The following is an 18,046-nucleotide window of genomic DNA, read 5'->3' as shown; positions in this document are numbered from 1 at the left end:
CTCATTATCTTTAAGCCTTTGGCCATATATCACTGTTTGACTGAGGCCTTCATTGCCTAACCACATAGGGACTTAAACTGCGCAATTCTCTCCAACTGTGATTCCTCTGCTCATCCTTGGCCTTTTCCTACTTTATTTTTCTCTGAAGGATCTACTATTAATAGATGCATGCATTTTATTTATTCATAGCCTTATCCCATCTCTTTAAAATGTTAACACCAAAAAAGATGATTTTCATGCTGTATATTCAATTTTGTATGCATTTCCAAACAAAAAGAATAACTAGTATTTACTAAGCCATCTAAAAGGAATAAAATTGATACTTATTTTTGAGGCATGAGTCCAACAACTCTAAATATTAATTTCAAAAACATTTTTAAAAATAGCATTGGAAGTTGTCTCTTCCAATAACATAAAACAACCTATTGTCTCATTAAAAACTCAAATATTTAACTTATATAAACTCTCCCAACAAAGCTATACTGTTTAGAAAGGTCAAACAGACAAAGGGTATACCAAATATATATTAAAACTGCATGCCAGATTATTTATATATTTTGTTAGTTAGAAGTAATTAAACAAGAATTTCTTCAAGTTACAAAATATTCTTGATGATGATAACAATCTACCTATATCCCCAGAAAGAAAGTAGTCATTGGAAGTCAGGGCAGAAGTGGTATAGAGGAACAAGTATGTGAAATAAATAAGCTAAGTAGGGCTGGAAAGATGGCTCAGAGGTTAAGAGCACTGACTGCTCTTCCAGAGGTCCTGAGTTCAATCCCCAGCAACCACATGGTGGCTCACAGCCATCTGTAATGAGATCTGGTGCCCTCTTCTGGCCAGCAAGCATACAGATAGACAGAACACTGTGTATATAATAAATAAATACATTTTTAAAAAAATAAAATAAATAAGCTAAATATTGCTTACTGTTCTCTAATGCTTTGAATACTATATCATTTGCCACCAACACAGGTATATGTAATTATTATTTACTACAAAGGTTTTGAGGTCAATTAGGCTTAAGTCAATGTAAAGTCTCAATCTATTTTTATTTGAAAATTCAATGACAGAGATGATAATTATTGCAATGTTTTGGGCCACTCCTTTATAGTTTACTTTATTTATATTGTTATTAAGTCTGTTAATCCAGCAAGAGCACATTAGTCATTGAATTTAGATACTGAAGAAAGAGTATCCACTTCTAACACTACTATGAACTATGTGGATTAGTAGGCGATGTTCTTCTGTGTCTGTATTGCTTTTATTCTCTAACGGATAAAGCTGCTTCAGCCAATGGCTTAGCAGAGTAAAGCCAGGTGGTAAATGTGAACAGAGATATAGAAACAAAGTGGCAGAGTCAGAGAGATGCCACACAGCTGCTGAAAGAGACAGATGTCAGAATGCCAAAACCTTACAGGTAGGTGAGTCTAGTGGTGATGCACAGATTAATAGAAATGGGTTAATTTAAGAAATAAAGAGTTAGCCAGGAATGTGCCTAAGCAATTGTTCAAGCATGTTATAATTAATATAGTTTCTGTGTGATTTTTTGGGGTCTGAATGGCCAGGAATGAAAGAGCAGTCTCTGTTTACAAAATGGCACCCACCACCTGAGGCAGCCTCTTGGTAGCTGCAATTTTTTTTTTCCAGATAGTTAGGCTCTGTTTGCTGGTAACAAGAAAAGGCATGGCTCCATTAAAAGAAATCTTCCTGGCTCAGCATTAACAAAAAAAAAAAAAAAAAAAAAAAGGAAAGAAAAAAGAAAAAAAAAAACTGTGAGGCCGGCTTCCTGGTTTGGGCTGGCAGCCATGAACTGGCTTTCGGGAGGTCCTGCACTTAAATTGTGTTTGTGAGCAGCATGCTACAAATTGTTTAATGGTCACAAAGACCTGCTGTGTCCCTGAAGCTGGGGTGATAAGCATGCCTCCATAATGTTGGACTGGGAAGAGCCAACAGGCAGGGCCATGGAATTGGTCCTAGCCATGCCCAACAAGCACTTAAAAAAAAAGAGGAAGGTACTTATGGTCAGAAAATGATTGCAGCTATGCAATAAAGACAGATTCAGACAAAAAAAAAAAAGAGACTCCTAAATGGGTTACAGTATAGGTTAATGTACATGGGCTTATGAGAGAGAAGAAAGAGTACAGAAAGTCATAGATTAAAGAAGTAATGATAATTAAATATTAAAAGGTAATAGAGTAAAACAAAGTAAGTCATGTAAAGATGGAAAACACACAGAGTCTGGATTATGTATATTATTGCATTTTATTTACATTTTTGACTGCAGAGAGACATTTTTTCTGGGGGCTGCTAAGTTAAATCAACATAAAGGTATCTTGACCTCAAAATTTGGGTCTAAGGATATGTTGCTTTGGAAAAGAGGTTCTGCTTTTGTTTCCACAGAACATGAGAACCTGTGGATTCCTTCCAGGCTTATGTGGTTTTATAAAACAATACCCCCAAAAGGTCTCTATGAACCATAAAAGCACTTTGCCCAACAAACAGCAGGAAGCAGTTTGGAGAAATCAATGCCCAAATTCACAAAATGATTATTTGTAAATGTTTGTTTTCATTTAAAGGTGGTTGATTATAAATGGCTAAGTACCCACAGTCAATCTCTTTCTTAAAAAAGCGGAGGGGGGGGATATGATATAAAGATGAATATTTAGCATTGGTATGGATCTTGGTTTATTGACACAGATTTAAGGTCGATTTATTATAGTGTGTGTATTTCTGCTCATTTAAGGTATTGTGTTTGTGAAGCTCATTTAAAAATGTATAGTTAAGAAATAAAGACTAATGATAGTGATTTATAATAGTCAAACTTGTAGTCAAGTTAGTTAGGTTTTCTAGATATATAGAGATATATTTAAATTAGATAGGTAATCTTCAATACTTCAAAGACCTACAGAATATGGCATTTAAAATGTTTTAAGAACTTAAGACTTTTCTCAACAGTGAGACATGTCTGCTTCTGGCAGCATCAATTACTTCAAGAGAAAGATAAACATCGAAGAGTTTCCTTATGGACTTTGCTAGACATTTGGGCAAGAAACTACTCTTGCCTGGACTGTTTGATGTTATGCTGTATGAACTGGACATGCAGGACCCACAGAAATGACTGCTGAACTTGCCTAAAGGTGTGACAGTCATTTAGGGTTCCTGCTTCATGAAAGAGTCTGCCATTTTGCAGGACACAGGAGAAAGTGACTGACAAACTACCAATATAGGTGAAACAGTCTTTCAAATTTCCTGCTTCATTGACAAGTTTGCCAGATACTATGGCCTGTAGGCTGAAGATGGATTTCCCAACTTCACAGAACTTTGGATGACTATCAAGGTATCAAGATGTCTCTGTCATTTCTAGAACTTCAGAAGTTGCTTACAATGAACTTCCTGTTTACTTAGGTAATATTATATCCTTCTGGGGTCTATGAAGAGTTGAAGACATATAGTTATGGTTATAGTTTTCCTTAGTTATAATAAAAGATAAATTAGATATGAAACTTTAGATTCATAAAGAAATACTGTAACTGCAATTGTTGCTTGATAATAGTTTTGCTATATGTAATTTTACTATGTTAAAGTTAAAACCTTCCTTTTAATTAGAAAAGAGAAGATGATGTGGAATGTCCTTCTGTATATGTGCTGCTTTTATTGGCTAATGAATAAAGCTTTTTTGGTCAATGGCTGAACAGCAATATAGAAAAAAAGTAGCACCATGTAGCTGCCAAAGGAGACAGATGCCAGAATGCTAAAACCATATAGGTAGGTCACAGCCTGGTGGTGATATACAGATTAATAGAAACAGGTTAACTTAAGATATAAGAGTTAGCCAGGAATATGCCTAAGTGATTGGCCAAGCAGTGTTGTAATTAATGTAGTTTCTGTGTGATTATTTGGGTCTAGACGGCCAGGAACGAAAGAGCAGTCTCCATTTACAGTAAAGAAATCCACACTCAGCTGGGTGGTGGTGGCATACTCTTTAATCCCAGTACTTGGGAGGCAGAGACAGGAGGATCTCTGTGAGTTTGAGGACAGCCTGGTCTGCAAGAGTAAAATTCACAACCAAAAACCCTGTGTTTTACCAGAAGATTTAACCCACAACTGCAATGTGGCATCCTCACATTAGATGCCAATACTTTGTGTCAAATAGCACCACTGAATCATAATATGCAGTAGATATAAACAACTTTTTTGAAAGTGATGATCTATCACTAATTATCTGCTCTCTCATGATGAAAACTTCCAGGATTGAGAAATCTCTCTATTACATTTATTTAATCATTTAAGTGAAGCACTGAGAATCTTTTATTCAGTAAAGCACAAAGAATATCAGATCATAGGTGCATACCATTTGACTTTATCCTAGTGGGATTTTACTCTGGAGAGGTTTGGGGAATAATCACCAATGTGTCAGGAAGAAATGGAGATTCAAAGACCTAATAGTTCATATTTATCATTACATTTTTTCAGCAAATAGCAACAATGTACATTTAACACAGCTGTAGGCCTTTGGAAATTTAGAATGAAAATATCAGAAGCTGAGTGTTAATTGGTTATTATATGGAATAGGCTAAGGAAAAAAGCAATACCAATAATTTTGCAATTACTTTCTTACATCTGAATTTCTATAGGACCCAATTACCATCACACTTTCCCATACAACTTCAATTCTCATCACTAGTGGATAGATCTGAATGTTTTAAATTGACTATTCGGCTCATGAGGAAATGTAAAAGGTAGGGAGTATGTTATTACGTTTATAACAAATGATGAGTGTTATGACTGCACAAATGAGTCCAAGGCAGCCAACAACAAAAGCAAAGGTTTGGACCACACACTGCTCATTCTCGTCCCAGTGAAACAGGCTGTCATCTCCTCTATTGTATATCAGAAAAATACCATTAGCTGGTATAAGGAAATAACTCTTTATTTTTCCTAAGGACAAGCCTGGTCCCAGTTTCCTGAGTTCCTAATTCAGCACAGCGGTCCTGATGTACATATTTGCTTTTCAACTCTAATAAGTGGAAAAATTGCTTTGAAAGTACACTGGTATGATTTCTTTTACATTACCCGAGGTAATTTTATTTGTTCCTCGCCCACCTATCAGAGACAAGCAGTAATTCCGTTTACTCAGTGCACAACACTAAACCCTTGGCAGCTCAGATCACAAAGGCATTCCTGCCTGCGCGCAGGAAACTCTAACCCAAGTAACTCAATAAAGGAAACTGGAAATACAATTTTCTAAGTTTCACTGGGAGCTATGTCGAATAGAATGTCCAGAATGATTCTGCCAAAGGTAACAGTAACGCCTAAAACAATGTCATTGCCACACCTAGCAAGCCAACTGGCTTCTTTTCGGGCGCTCAGGGACACCGATTACAAGTTCACTCCACTAATGTCCCTCCAGCAAGGAAGTACATAACCAAGGCGACCGCTTAGGATGCAAGAGCTAATCTAATCCTAGAAATGAACCCCTGGAAAGCTCTTCAGTTATTGAACCGGGGATTCTAACTACTGCGCGACTAGAAAGCTCCAGTTTCCTGAGCAAAAACAACCCTCAAACTTCAATTTCCAACAAGGGTGTTGCACAATCTAGTAAGTCAACGCTGCTTCCAGGCACTTCCTAATGCATCCCCTAACTAACACCAGCGATCCAGCCCCCATGAAACCTACACCTCTCTAAAAGACGCAGGAGTAAACACAGCATCACTAAAGGGACTTTCTCAGTCCAAGAAGCAAGCAAAATTACCTGATTTGTTCCCAGTGGCGCACACTAAGGCTAATTCCAAATCAAGAGAAAAAGACTCCCTGCCCACCCAGCAAAGTGTGTCCACCCCCACCTGCCTTCCCTACCACACAAACTCATTCGCACCCTACATCAGCCAGTGATTTCCCGGCAAGGGTTGGCAAAGGAGCTTCTCCAGCCCTGCCTGAGGCGTCCCCATTAAAGGCCATCTTGGCGGAACCCACAGCCGAGGAGGACGGATTTCTCACGAGCCAGAATTCCTACCTAGCGACACCTCGTCGCCAGGCAGGCGCGGGGATACTCAGCTCGGAGTGGAAAGGCCCGTCCCTGGCCCGGCGTGCGCGCCGCACTTCTCTGGCCCAGGAAAGCCTCGCGCCCCCACCCTCGCCACCCCGGACGGCGCGGCGCCCCCTAGCAGCGGGGCAAAGGATACAGTCGCGGCTCCAGAACGCCGAGCCCGGCAGGGAGGGGCCCGCCGCACCCGCCATCTTGAAACAACCGCCACTCGAGGCGTCGCGCCGGGGCCGCCACGCCCCAGCCTCCAGGCTCAGTCCCCATTGGCCGCTCGGCGCAGAGGACCGCCCTCGCTTGCGCCTCCGGCCCTGGCGAGGGGAGAAGCTCCCGGTCGAGGCGAGGCGGGGTCGCGGAGATGTGAGCTGAGGCCCGGGCCAGGGTCGCGGGAACGAGCGCCCGGCGGAACTGCTGCTGCCAGGGTCGCCCGGGCCACCCATCCTCTCCTCGCCGAGCCGTCAGGCGCCGAAAACTACAACTCCCGGCATGCTGTGAGCCCGACGGCCGCAGAGCTGAGGCGGGGTCGGGCACGTCAGCCGGCCGGCCGGCTCTCCGCGGCGGCCCCGGTCACTGTGGCCGGCGCCGCGCGCGGAGTGGGGACGCGTGCCATGGAGGAGACGCCGCCCCCACTGCAAGCCGGCAGCAAGCCGCACCTGGAGAAGCTGACCCTGGGCATCTCTCGCATCCTAGGTGAGTGGACAAGGACAATGGCTGGGGAAGGACGAGGGCGGAGGGCTGGTGCTGGGTGCTCTGCAGGGAGCTGGACCTGACTGCAGCTGTCGCGAATTCCGCAGAGGAGGAGGAGAAAAGGGGGTGTGTGACCGGGTTGCTAAGTGTGTGCAGAGAGTTCGGGAGGGTAGCCTCACACCTGCAAGGGGGAGCAGAGACAGGGGCACCCGGCCTCTGGGGGTGGGGGCTGGGGACACTTGTCTCCCGGGAGGCTTCCTCAGCCCAGGTCGTAGCCCTGAAAATGCAAGCCCTGCTGATGGTCGCAGGGTGCACTGAGGTCATGGTGCTGCCAGTGTCCCAGGGCGACCGCTGGCCAGCGCTTCCCTGCAGAGCACTGAGCCCTGGAGAGGAGCTGACCACGCTGAAGGAGCTGAGAGTTGTTCTTTCGGTTGGACATTAGTGAACTAACCACCGCAATCTGAGGGTGTGAGACAAACTCACACATTCACTTCCTAACCGCCCAGAGCGGATCGGTAATATTTCCCTGACCAATCGGAGGTAGCAGAGACCAAGAGGTACCTGGCCTTTCTGGGTCGCGGAGAATCGTTTCCCAGAGATGATTCTAGATTTTCTGAGATAAAAGGAGGGGTCAGGGTAAAGCTGCCTAAGCCGGTTGAGGAAGTGTGCTGGAAATGCTTTCCTCGCAACTGGAAAGGAATTGGCATTTTTCTACGGTCACCCACAAGGCCCCTGTGTGATCTGTTTCCATCTTCACTGCTTTGACCATCGTGGGATCTGCTGTTGAGGCTTTAAAGACACTAAACTTGTTCCTAGTTAACTCCATTTGCTGTTAGCCCGGCCTTCCGCCTGGAATTGTCTCCCTTTCATCATTAAGATTTCTGATCAAATTAGTATTATCTCTGGTAAAGTTTACTCTTACTCCCCCCCCCCTTTTTTCATTTTAGCAGCAACTATTAGCACTGTGTTTAATTATGTGTTTATTCAGCCATTGTTTATAATATAAATCTGAGACCAGGCCTGATTTACCCTAGGAATGTGAGATTTGTTTAATATGTAAAAACTAATGTAATAGAATGTTAGTAGAATAAAGGACACATTTACAACATCATTGACTGCCAAAATGGTACTTGAAAAAATCCAGCACCCTTTGACTGAAAAAAAAACTTACAAATAGACTATTCCAGTAATATTGACACTCCTTTTCAGTCCTGTCCCTGGGAAAGGAGTATAATGCTGATCACAAAGTCAGGCTGTGCTACTGATGAGATTTTTCCCCCCTCAAACTCAAACCAAAAAAGAATTAAATAGAGAATTTTGTCGTCTTGATAAAGTGCATTTGTGAAAAATCCCATAGCTAACATCATGTTGATAGACTACCTGCTTTACTCTTAAGATCAAGAACAACAACAAAATACGCTCAAAGTTTAGCAAAGCTGGTTCAGGTTTGCTAATGCACCAGGCTCAGTTTGTTCCAGCGGAAAGAGATAAAGCAAAATCAACAAAGAAAAAAGTATAGGCATGGAGGATAAGGAGACCCTGCGGAAGTTTTCAAGAGTTCTCTAACTGAAACCACACGGGACATACTTCATCTCCCTAGCAACATGTTTATAACAGTGTGTCTGAAATGTAGGTCTGGAGAGCGCTCTTAAACTGTAGAGTCCAAAATTTATTGGCAGTTATATTGATTTGGACATCCTTTATCTAGTATGTACCAAGTTGGGGTCTCCCAAAAAGAAAAGCTTTTATTCAACACACTTTAGCTGCATTAACAATTTGGAGATAGTGAGCCAGGTTCCTTTAACAATGATGGGAACAAACCTCTAAGAAATCCAGCTTCTCAGATGCCATCCTGTAACACCTGATTCTGTGTTACCCCCTCGGTACAGTTCGGGCGCAGGCCTGGAGATTGAAAGAACACACAAAGAGACCTGGGTCATTCGAAAGGAGATAAGCCGAATGCCATTAATTCAACCTTGGGGAAATCCTTATGTACCTAGCAGCTGCACAAGGATTTCTGCCCAGGCAGGTGGGAAATTACCACACCAAAGATGGAGTCAACAATGCCCTACAGCTAATCACCAGGCCGGGCAGAGGGAGCACAGGAACAAACAGAATGCTTTAGTTAGCTGACCAGAAACTGTCCTCAAGATGAACCCCAGGAACAAGGGTAGACCCCGGCACTACACCATCCAAGAGCCAAGCTTACAAAAAGGCCTTGTAAAGGATTGCAATCTTGGTGTACTATGCTTGATCTTTTCAATCTTCGCATTTCTACTCAGCATTGTACTGGAGATTTTGGTCAGGAAATAAAAATAAATTTTAAGGGGAGATGTAAAGATAACTCTGCTTGTGAATGATATGTCCTTACATATTAACCCTAAGGAATTCACACATGTGCGCACACACGTAGCAAAAGGCAATACAAAAATGAAATTAGGAAAGCAGCTGTTTACAATCTGACCAAAGGAATAAACTAGAAATATGTAAACAAAGAAGTCCATGACTTTTGCACTGAAATAGTAAATAAACAAAATGAATGAGAAGAAATGTCATCATTATAGAAGACTAGCTTTTCCCAGGTGGATCAACAAATTTAGGAACTGCGGTTGCTATCAAATCTCAACCGCCTCCATTGCAGAAGCTAACAAATTATGCAGAAGTTAATATCTAAATATAAGAGACTAAGAATAACCAAAACAGTCTTGGAACAGAAGAACAAAGTTCCTCTTGCACATTCTTTTCTCTTTCTCTTTGAAAATTTGCTATATTGAAGATGACTAAAAGTTTGAGAGATAGTAATACTAATGATTATAAACAATGTGAACAATTATGCTGCTGATCTCTACACTTACATGTGATAAAAGGATAAATTTTATGTAACATAGTTACTACATTGAAGATAATTTATTACAAAATTATAGTGATAGTTTTTAAAAGGGATACTGGCATAAAGAAAAATATACAGATCAATGGTATGGAATTGAAACTCGAAAACTAGCTGTCATATTTAAGCTTTATTTTTTTGTTTTATTTTATTTGACTTTTTTCAAAAACCAAAACAAACTATCTTTTTTCATTTTATATACCAATCCCAGTTCCCTTCCTTCCTCCCATTCCTTCCACATCCTCTCCATATCCCCCCTTCACGCCCACACATCCCCCATCCACTCCTCAGAGAGGATAAGGCACATTGCTTTGAGGAAGGACCAAGGCCCTCCCTACTATATCTAGGCCGAGCAAGGTATCCTTCCAAAGAGAATGGGTTCCAAAAAAAACAGTACAAACAGTAGAGATAAATCCAGGTGCCACTGCCAGTGGCCTCACAGTCTGCCCCAGCCATACAACTGTCACTCACATTCAGAGGGCATAGTCTGATCCTATGTTGGCAGACTATCCCATTAAGCAAGAAATTTCAAAGACAGTTCCACCAATATTGGCATTTTTTAATGTAAGAGCCTAAGTTACTCTTAGGAGAGATAAGAATATCTTCTATTTATTAGCAAACAGAAACTTTCTCCAAGCCTCTGGAGAATGAGAGTTTTTGTCTAAATGCTTGACCTTGGTTAAAGGACTTTCTTAGGATATCAGACATTCCATTATTGAATATTGAAGGTTTTTTTATATGGCTTAGTTTATCAAAATAGCTAAAGTTTAAAAGTGAGCAAAGACAAAACTAGGCAAATATTACTATGAACCAGAGTAGTGTTATGCCCAGATGACAGAGTCCCCCAAAGACCACCAAAGAGTCAGCATCTGTATGCAAAAGCAAAAAGCCTTTATTCAAACTCAAGCTTGGACCCTCTGTGTGTCCAATGCAGTGGTAAGAGATCAGAGAGCCTTGAACTCAATCGGGGTGGAGTTTTTATCATAGCAGAGGTTGGGGTTAGGGGGTTTCTAAGGTTCAAATTGATTGGCTGACATTAGTCTTGGGGTGTCTTGGTGAAATGGGTTGGCTCTATGCTGGGTTAAGGGACATCTGGCGATCCTATCTTAAATGGTTGAAACTAAGATATTTCCTTCGGAATGTTAGATATTTTCCACTTGGGTGCCAATTGGTCCAATCCTGAGCAGTCTCAGATTGTGGGCTTTCCTAAAATCAGGTGCTGCTTTAGTGTAAATCGAAACTCAGGCCTACTTTTTGGCTGTTCTCTATTGAGCCTTTTGTGGCAGCAGTATAACCAAGCTGCCCTGGGCCCTACAAGTAGACCTTGGGAATTTATAAATCTTGGTTATCAAATATACCATATTTATCAAGCATATTTTACTTTCTAAATTTTCTAGAAACCTAGTATTCACTAGTATGGGAGTATGCAGAGTTAGTTATGCTATATGGTTCCACAGTGGCAGGGATTTTTTCCAAAACATTATTTTGTTTAAACAGGATATCAATATACACATTTTCATCCTTCCAACCCCACACAAAATTTCCCAGAGGGAAAGTATAAGAGAACACCCATAACACATAGTGAGAATTATTAAAAATGAAAATAAAAGGGTACTGGAGAATTATGATCCCCAAAGTCAAAATGCTGCAATTTCCTCAAGCAGCAGTGGTTGCCATGCAGTCCATGCCAAGTAGGGGATTAGATTTGGAGGAGAAGGACAAATAGGTGAGGATTTGCAGTTAGCCTTCTTCCCTGGTCAGAGCAGCCTCTGGTTTTCCAGGGATTGATTGCCTACTGGAGTTAGGGTCGGGGAGAAAAGTTAGGGGAAGATCTGGTTGATATCCTGAAGATGGGGGTTGGGGAGTAAGGGAGGATGCAGCAGGTGGTCAGGGATGAGACTGGGGGATTAGATTTGGGGGAGAGGACTGATAGGCAAAGATCTGCAGTTAACCTACTGGCTTCCCTGACTGGGGTCAATAGAAAAATTTTAAGTCATACAAAGCAATAGATTCAGCTTGAAAACAAAATGAAAGATGTCAGGAGCAAAGTATTATATCATGGATGATTCTGTTTAGTTGATGGATTCTATTTACATGAAGATGTCCAAAACAGGCAAAGCTATAGAGTCTAAAGTATACTAAGGGTTGCTAGAGCCTAATGAGAAAGGGTTCAGAGGCATGACTGCTAATAGATATGATGTTATTTCTCAGTATAATGATGTACACAATTCCATTAAAACACCGGACTTACTAATTTTATGTAATTTAAAGGAGTAAACTTTATGGTATGGGAATTATGTCCTAATAATGCTAATTTTAAAAAGAAGAATTTTTTTTATTGAGAAAAGTTTCCACCTCCTCCCAGCCTCCCATTTCCCTCCCCCTCCTCCCACCCTTTTCCCCCTCCCCCCACTCCTCTCCCCCTCCCTCTCCAGTCCAAAGAGCAGTCAGGGTTCCCTGCCCTGTGGAAAGTCCCAGGTCCTCCCCCCTCTGTCCATGTCTAGGAAGGTGAACATCCAAACTGGCTAGGCTCCCACAAAGCCAGAACATGAAGTAGGATCACAACCCCGTGCCATTGTCCTTGGCTTCTCATCAGCCCTCATTGTTCGTCATGTTCAGAGAGTCCGGTTTTATCCCATGCTTTTTCAGTCACTGTCCAGCTGGCCTTGGTAAGCTCCCAATAGATCAGCACCACTGTCTCAGTGGGTGGGTGCAACCCTCATGGTCCCAACTTATTTGCTCATGTTCTCCCTCCTTCTGCTTCTCATTGGGACCTTGGGAGCTCAGTCCAGTGCTCCAGTGTGGGTCTCTGTCTCTATCTCCATCCATCACCAGATGAAGGTTCTATGGTGATATGCAAGATATTCATCAGTATTGCTATAAGTTAGGGTCATTTCAGGTTCCCTATCTTCAGCTGCCCAAGGAACTAACTGGGGACATCACCATGGGCTCCTGGGAGCCACTCTAGGTTCAAGTCTCTTGCCAACCCTAAGGTGGCTCCCTTAACTAAGAATTGTGGTTCCGTGCTCCCATATCCAACCTTCCTTTATCCCAATCATCCTTTTTCCCCAAGTTCCCCCCATCCTCCCCTTCTCACTTTTCTCTCCCCATCTCCGCTTACCCCCATCCCACCTCACCCCCAAGATCCCAATTGTCTTCCCAGCAATTTTGTCTACTTCCCATGGCCAAGAGGATAACTATATGATTTTCCTTGGGTTCACCTTCATATTTAGCTTCTTTAGGTTCACCAATTGTAGACTCCGTGACCCTTATTTATGGCTAGAAACCAATTATGAGTGAGTACATCCCATGTTCATCTTTTTGGGTCTGGGTTACCTCACTCAGGATAGTGTTTTCTATTTCCATCCATTTGCATGCAAATTCGAGAAGTCGTTGTTTTTTACCGCAGCGTATTACTCTAATGTGTAGATATTCCACACTTTCTTCATCCATTCTTCCATTGAAGGGCATCTAGGTTGTTTCCAGGTTCTGGCTATTACAAATAATACTGCTATGAACATAGTTGAACAAATGCTTTTGTCATATGATAGGGCATCTCTTGGGTATATTCCCAAGAGTGGTATTGCTGGGTCCAGGGGTAGGGTGATCCCGAATTTCCTGAGAAACCAAAACACTGATTACCAAAGTGGTTGCACAAGATTGCATTCCCACCAGCAATGGATGAGGGTACCCCTTCCTCCACAGCCTCTCCAGCAAAGGCTATCATTGGTGGTTTTGATTTTAGCCATTCTGACAGGTGTAAGATGATATCTCAAAGTTGTTTTGATTTGCATTTCCCTGATCGCTAAGGAGGTTGAGCATGACCTTAAGTGTCTTTTGGCCATTTGAACTTCTTCTGTTGAGAATTCTCTGTTCAGTTCAGTGCCCCATTTTTTAATTGGGTTAATTAGCATTTTAAAATCTAGTTTCTTGAGTTCTCTATATATTTTGGAGATCAGACCTTTGTCTGTTGCGGGGTTGGTGAAGATCTTCTCCCAGTCAGTAGGTTGCCTTTTTGTCTTAGTGACAGTGTCCTTTGCTTTACAGAAGCTTCTCAGTTTTAGTAGGTCCCATTTATTCAATGTTGCCCTTAATGTCTGTGCTGCTGGGGTTATACCTAGGAAGCGATCTCCTGTGCCCATCTGTTGTAGGGTACTTCCCACTTTCTCTTCTATCAGGTTCAGTGTGTTCGGACTGATATTGAGGTCTTTGATCCATTTGGACTTGAGTTTTGTGCATGGTGATAGATATGGGTCTATTTTCATTCTTCTACAGGTTGACATCCAGTTGTGCCAGCACCATTTGTTGAAGATGCTTTCTTTCTTCCATTGTATACTTTTAGCTCCTTTATCGAAAATGAGGTGATCATAGGTTTGTGGGTTAAAATTCGGGTCTTCTATACGATTCCATTGGTCGACTTCTCTGTTTTTATGCCAGTACCACACTGTTTTCATTACTGTAGCTCTGTAATAGAGTTTGAAGTCAGGGATGGTAATGCCTCCAGAAGATCCTTTATTGTATAGGATTGTTTTGGCTATCCTGGGTTTTTTGTTTTTCTATATAAAGTTGATTATTGTCCTCTCAAGTTCTGTGAAGAATTTTGATGGGACCTTGATGGGGATTGCATTGAATCTATAAATTGCCTTTGGTAGAATTGCCATTTTTACTATGTTGATCCTCCCAATCCAAGAGCAAGGGAGGTCCTTCCATTTTCTGGTATCCTCTTCAATTTCTTTCTTCAATGCCTTAAAGTTCTTGTCAAATAGATCTTTCACTTCCTTGGTTAGATTTACCCCAAGATATTTTATGCTGTTTGTGGCTATCATGAAAGGTGAAGCTTCTCTGATTTCCCTCTCTGCTTCCATATCCTTTGTGTATAAGAGGGCGGCTGATTTTTTGGAGTTGATTTTGTATCCTGCCACATTACTAAAGGTGTTTATCAGCTGTAAAAGTTCTTTGGTGGAGTTTTGGGGGTCGCTTATGTACACTATCATATCATCTGCAAATAATGAAAGTTTCACTTCTTCCTTTCCAATTCGAATCCCCTTGATCCCATTATGTTGTCTTATTGCTATTGCTAGAACTTCAAGCACTATATTGAAGAGGTATGGCGAGAGGGGACAGCCTTGTCGTGTTCCTGAGTTTAGTGGGATGGCTTTGATTTTCTCTCCGTTTAATTTGATGTTAGCTGTTGGCTTGCTGTATATAGCTTTTATTATATTTAGGTATGACACTTGTATCCCTAATCTCTCCAATACTTTTATCATAAAGGGATGTTGAATTTTGTCAAATGCTTTTTCAGCATCTAATGAAATGATCATATGGTTTTTTCTTTCAGTTTATTTATATGATGGATTACATTGATAGATTTTCGTATGTTGAACCAGCCCTGCATCTCTGGGATGAAGCCTGCTTGATCATAATGGATAATTTTTCTAATGTGTTCTTGGATTCGGTTTGCCAGTATTTTGTTGAGGATTTTTGCGTCGATGTTCATGAGTGAGATTGGCCTGTAATTCTCTTTCCTGTGGTTTTGGTATCAGAGTAACTGTAGCTTCATAAAAGGAATTTGGTAATGACTATTCTGTTTCTATATTGTGAAATACATTAAGGAGTATAGGTATTAGGTCTTCTTGGAAGTTCTGGTAGAATTCCACATTGAAACCATCTGGTCCTGGGCTTTTTTTGGTAGGGAGGTTTTTGATAACAGCTTCTAATTCTTCACGACTAACAGGTCTATTTAGATTGTTCACCTGATTCTGGTTTAACTTTGGTATATGGTATTTATCTAAAACAGTGTCCATTTCTTTTACATTTTCCAGTTTTGTGGCATACAAGCTTTTGTAGTAAGGTCTAATGATTCTCTGAATTTCCTCTGTGTCTGTGGTTATGTCCCCCTTTTCATTTCTGATCTTATTAATTTGCATATTCTCTCTGCCGTTTGATTAGTTTGGATAGGGGTTTATCATTCTTGTTGATTTTCTCCGGGAACCAGCTTTTTGTTTCATTGATTCTTTGGATTGTTTTCTGTGTTTCTATTTTGTTGTTTTCATCCCTCAGTTTGATTATTTCCAGTCTTCTACTCTTTCTAGGTGAGTCTGCTTCTTTTTTTCTAGAGCTTTCAGGTGGGCTGTTAAGTCTCCAATATGTGCTTTCTCTGTTTTCTTTAAGTGGGCACTTAGTGCTATGAACTTTCCTCTTAGGACTGCTTTCATAGCGTACCATAAGTTTGAGTATGTTGTTTCTTTATTTTCATTGAATTCAAGGAAGGCTTTAATTTCTTTCTTATTTCTTCCTTAATCCAGGTATGGTTCAGTAGTTGACTGTTCAGTTTCTATGAGTTTGTAGGCTTTCTGGGGGTAGCATTGTTGTTGAATTCTAACTTTAATCCATGGTGATCTGAGAAGACACAGGTGGTTACTAATATTTTTTTGTAACTGTGGAAGTTTGCTTTGTTACCGAGTATGTGGTCAATTTTCGAGAAGGTTCCATGAGCTGCAGACAAGAAGGTATATTCTTTCCTATTTGGGTGGAATATTCTATAGGTGTCTGTTAAGTCCAATTGATTCATTACCTCCATTGATTCTGTAATTTCTCTGTTAGATTTCTGTCTGATTGACCTGTCCATTGGTGAGAGAGGAGTGTTGAAGTCTCCTACTATTAGTGTGTGCGGTTTGATGGTTGCCTTGAGTTTTAGTAATGTTTCTTTTACGTACGTGGGTGCTTTTATATTAGGGGCATAGATATTCAGGATTGAGACTTCATCCTGATGAATTGTTCCTGTTATGAGTATAAAATGTCCCTCTCCATCTCTTCTGATTGATTTAAGTTTGAAGTCAGCTTTGTTAGAAATTAGTATGGCCACACCTGCTTGTTTCTTAGGTCCATTTGCTTGATAAGCCTTTTCCCAGCCCTTTACTCTGAGTAGGTGCCTGTCTTTGTGGTTGAGGTGTGTTTCTTGTAAACAGCAGAATGTTGGATCCTGTTTTCGTATCCAATCTCTTCGCCTGTGCCTTTTTATAGGTGAGTTGAGCCCATTGACATTAAGTGATATTAATGACCAGTGGTTGTTAACTCCGGTCACTTTTTTAGTAGTAGAGTTTGTGTGTTTCCCTTCTTTGAGTTGCGCTGGTGAAGGGTCTCTAGATGTCTGAATTATTGTGGTCATTATTGGACTCCTTGGTTAGTGATTTTCCTTCTATTACTTTCTGTAAGGCTGGATTTGTGGCTACGTATTGTTTAAATTTGTTTTTATCCTGGAAAATTTTGTTTTCTCCATTTATAGTGAATGAAAGCTTGGCTGGGTATAGTAGTCTGGGCTTGCATCCATGGTCTCTTAGTTTTTGCAATACATCTATTCAGGACCTTCTGGCTTTCATTGTTTCCATAGAGATGTCAGGTGTAAGTCTGATAGGTTTAACTTCATAAGTGACTTGGCCTTTTTCTTTCGCAGCTCTTAAAATTCTTTCCTTATCTGTATGCTTTGTGTTTTGATTATTATATGGCGAGGGGATGGTTTTTTTTTTTTTATCCAGCCTATTCGGTGTTCTGTATGCTTCTTGAACCTTCATAGGTACATCTTTCTTTAGGTTGTGAAAGTTTTCTTCTATAATTTTATTAAATATATTTTCTGGACCATTGAGCTGAACTTCTCCTTCTTCTACTCCAATTATTCTTACATTTGGTCTTTTTATTGTGTCCCATATTTCCTTAATTTTTTTTTGATGAGAGTTTGTTGGACTTGCTGTTTTCTTTGATCAGTGCGTTTATTTTCTCTCTGTTATCTTCAGAATCTGAGATTCTTTCTTCTATCTCTTGTATTCTGCTGGTTATGCTTGTTTCTGTAGTTTCTATTCGTTTACCTAGATTTTCCATATCCAGCCGGCCCACTGTTTGTGTTTTCTTCTTTGCCTCCATTTCAGTTTTCAAGTCCTGAACTGTTTCCATTATATGATTGATTGTTTTTCCTTGGTTTCCTAGGGTATCATTCACTGATTTACTCAATTCTTCAAACTTTCTGTTATAGTTCTCATCCATTTCTATAAGGGCGTTTTTTTACATGCTGTTTAAGGGCCTCTTTCACTTTCATGAAGTCATTTTTTTCTACTTCTTCTTGATTAAGGTGTTCATGTCCTCCTGTTGTGAGGTCGCTGGGTTCTGGTGGTTTCATGTTGTTTTTCAGATTGTTGGGTGAATTCTTGCATTGGCGCCTGCCCATCTCTTCCTCCGAATGCTCCCCTATGGATCTTCTTTTACAGGATCAGGTCTCCTTGCCTACTGGTGTACCTTCCCAGTGATGGCACTCCCCAGTGATGGCTCTCCTGGTGCCCAGATCAGATCTCCGTGCTGCTTGGGTAGCTCGTAAACAAATGGTCTACCTTGCTTGCTGCAGGCAGGCTATTGAGACAAAGGAACTATTGCCCACCCGG

At 41.0% G+C, this 18,046-nt stretch overlaps 2 protein-coding genes across 5 annotated transcripts in view; one reads left to right on the top strand and one right to left on the bottom strand.

Annotated features, from left to right (window-relative positions):
- The window catches only part of LOC121441907 (protein hinderin-like), a 247,357-nt gene extending 240,862 nt beyond the window's left edge, over window positions 1-6,495 (bottom strand). For all 4 annotated transcript variants that reach the window (XM_041643315.1, XM_041643316.1, XM_041643317.1 and 1 more), the window contains exon 1: window positions 6,186-6,495. In XM_041643315.1, coding sequence (XP_041499249.1) covers window positions 6,186-6,483 — 298 coding nt within the window. In that variant the 5' untranslated portion in view covers window positions 6,484-6,495. The remainder of the gene's footprint in view (window positions 1-6,185) is intronic.
- LOC121441908 (tubulin polyglutamylase complex subunit 2) overlaps window positions 6,381-18,046 on the top strand; it is a 59,287-nt gene continuing 47,621 nt past the window's right edge. Inside the window, exon 1 of the mRNA XM_041643319.1 lies at window positions 6,381-6,733. Within this exon, the coding sequence (XP_041499253.1) occupies window positions 6,652-6,733 (82 nt within the window). The 5' untranslated portion in view covers window positions 6,381-6,651. The remainder of the gene's footprint in view (window positions 6,734-18,046) is intronic.

This window comes from Microtus oregoni, unplaced genomic scaffold, assembly GCF_018167655.1.
Source record: "Microtus oregoni isolate MIOR12 unplaced genomic scaffold, Mior012 000083F_ref0000379, whole genome shotgun sequence".
Classification (NCBI taxonomy): domain Eukaryota; kingdom Metazoa; phylum Chordata; class Mammalia; order Rodentia; family Cricetidae; genus Microtus; species Microtus oregoni.
This window is presented reverse-complemented; position numbering and strand designations above follow the sequence as displayed.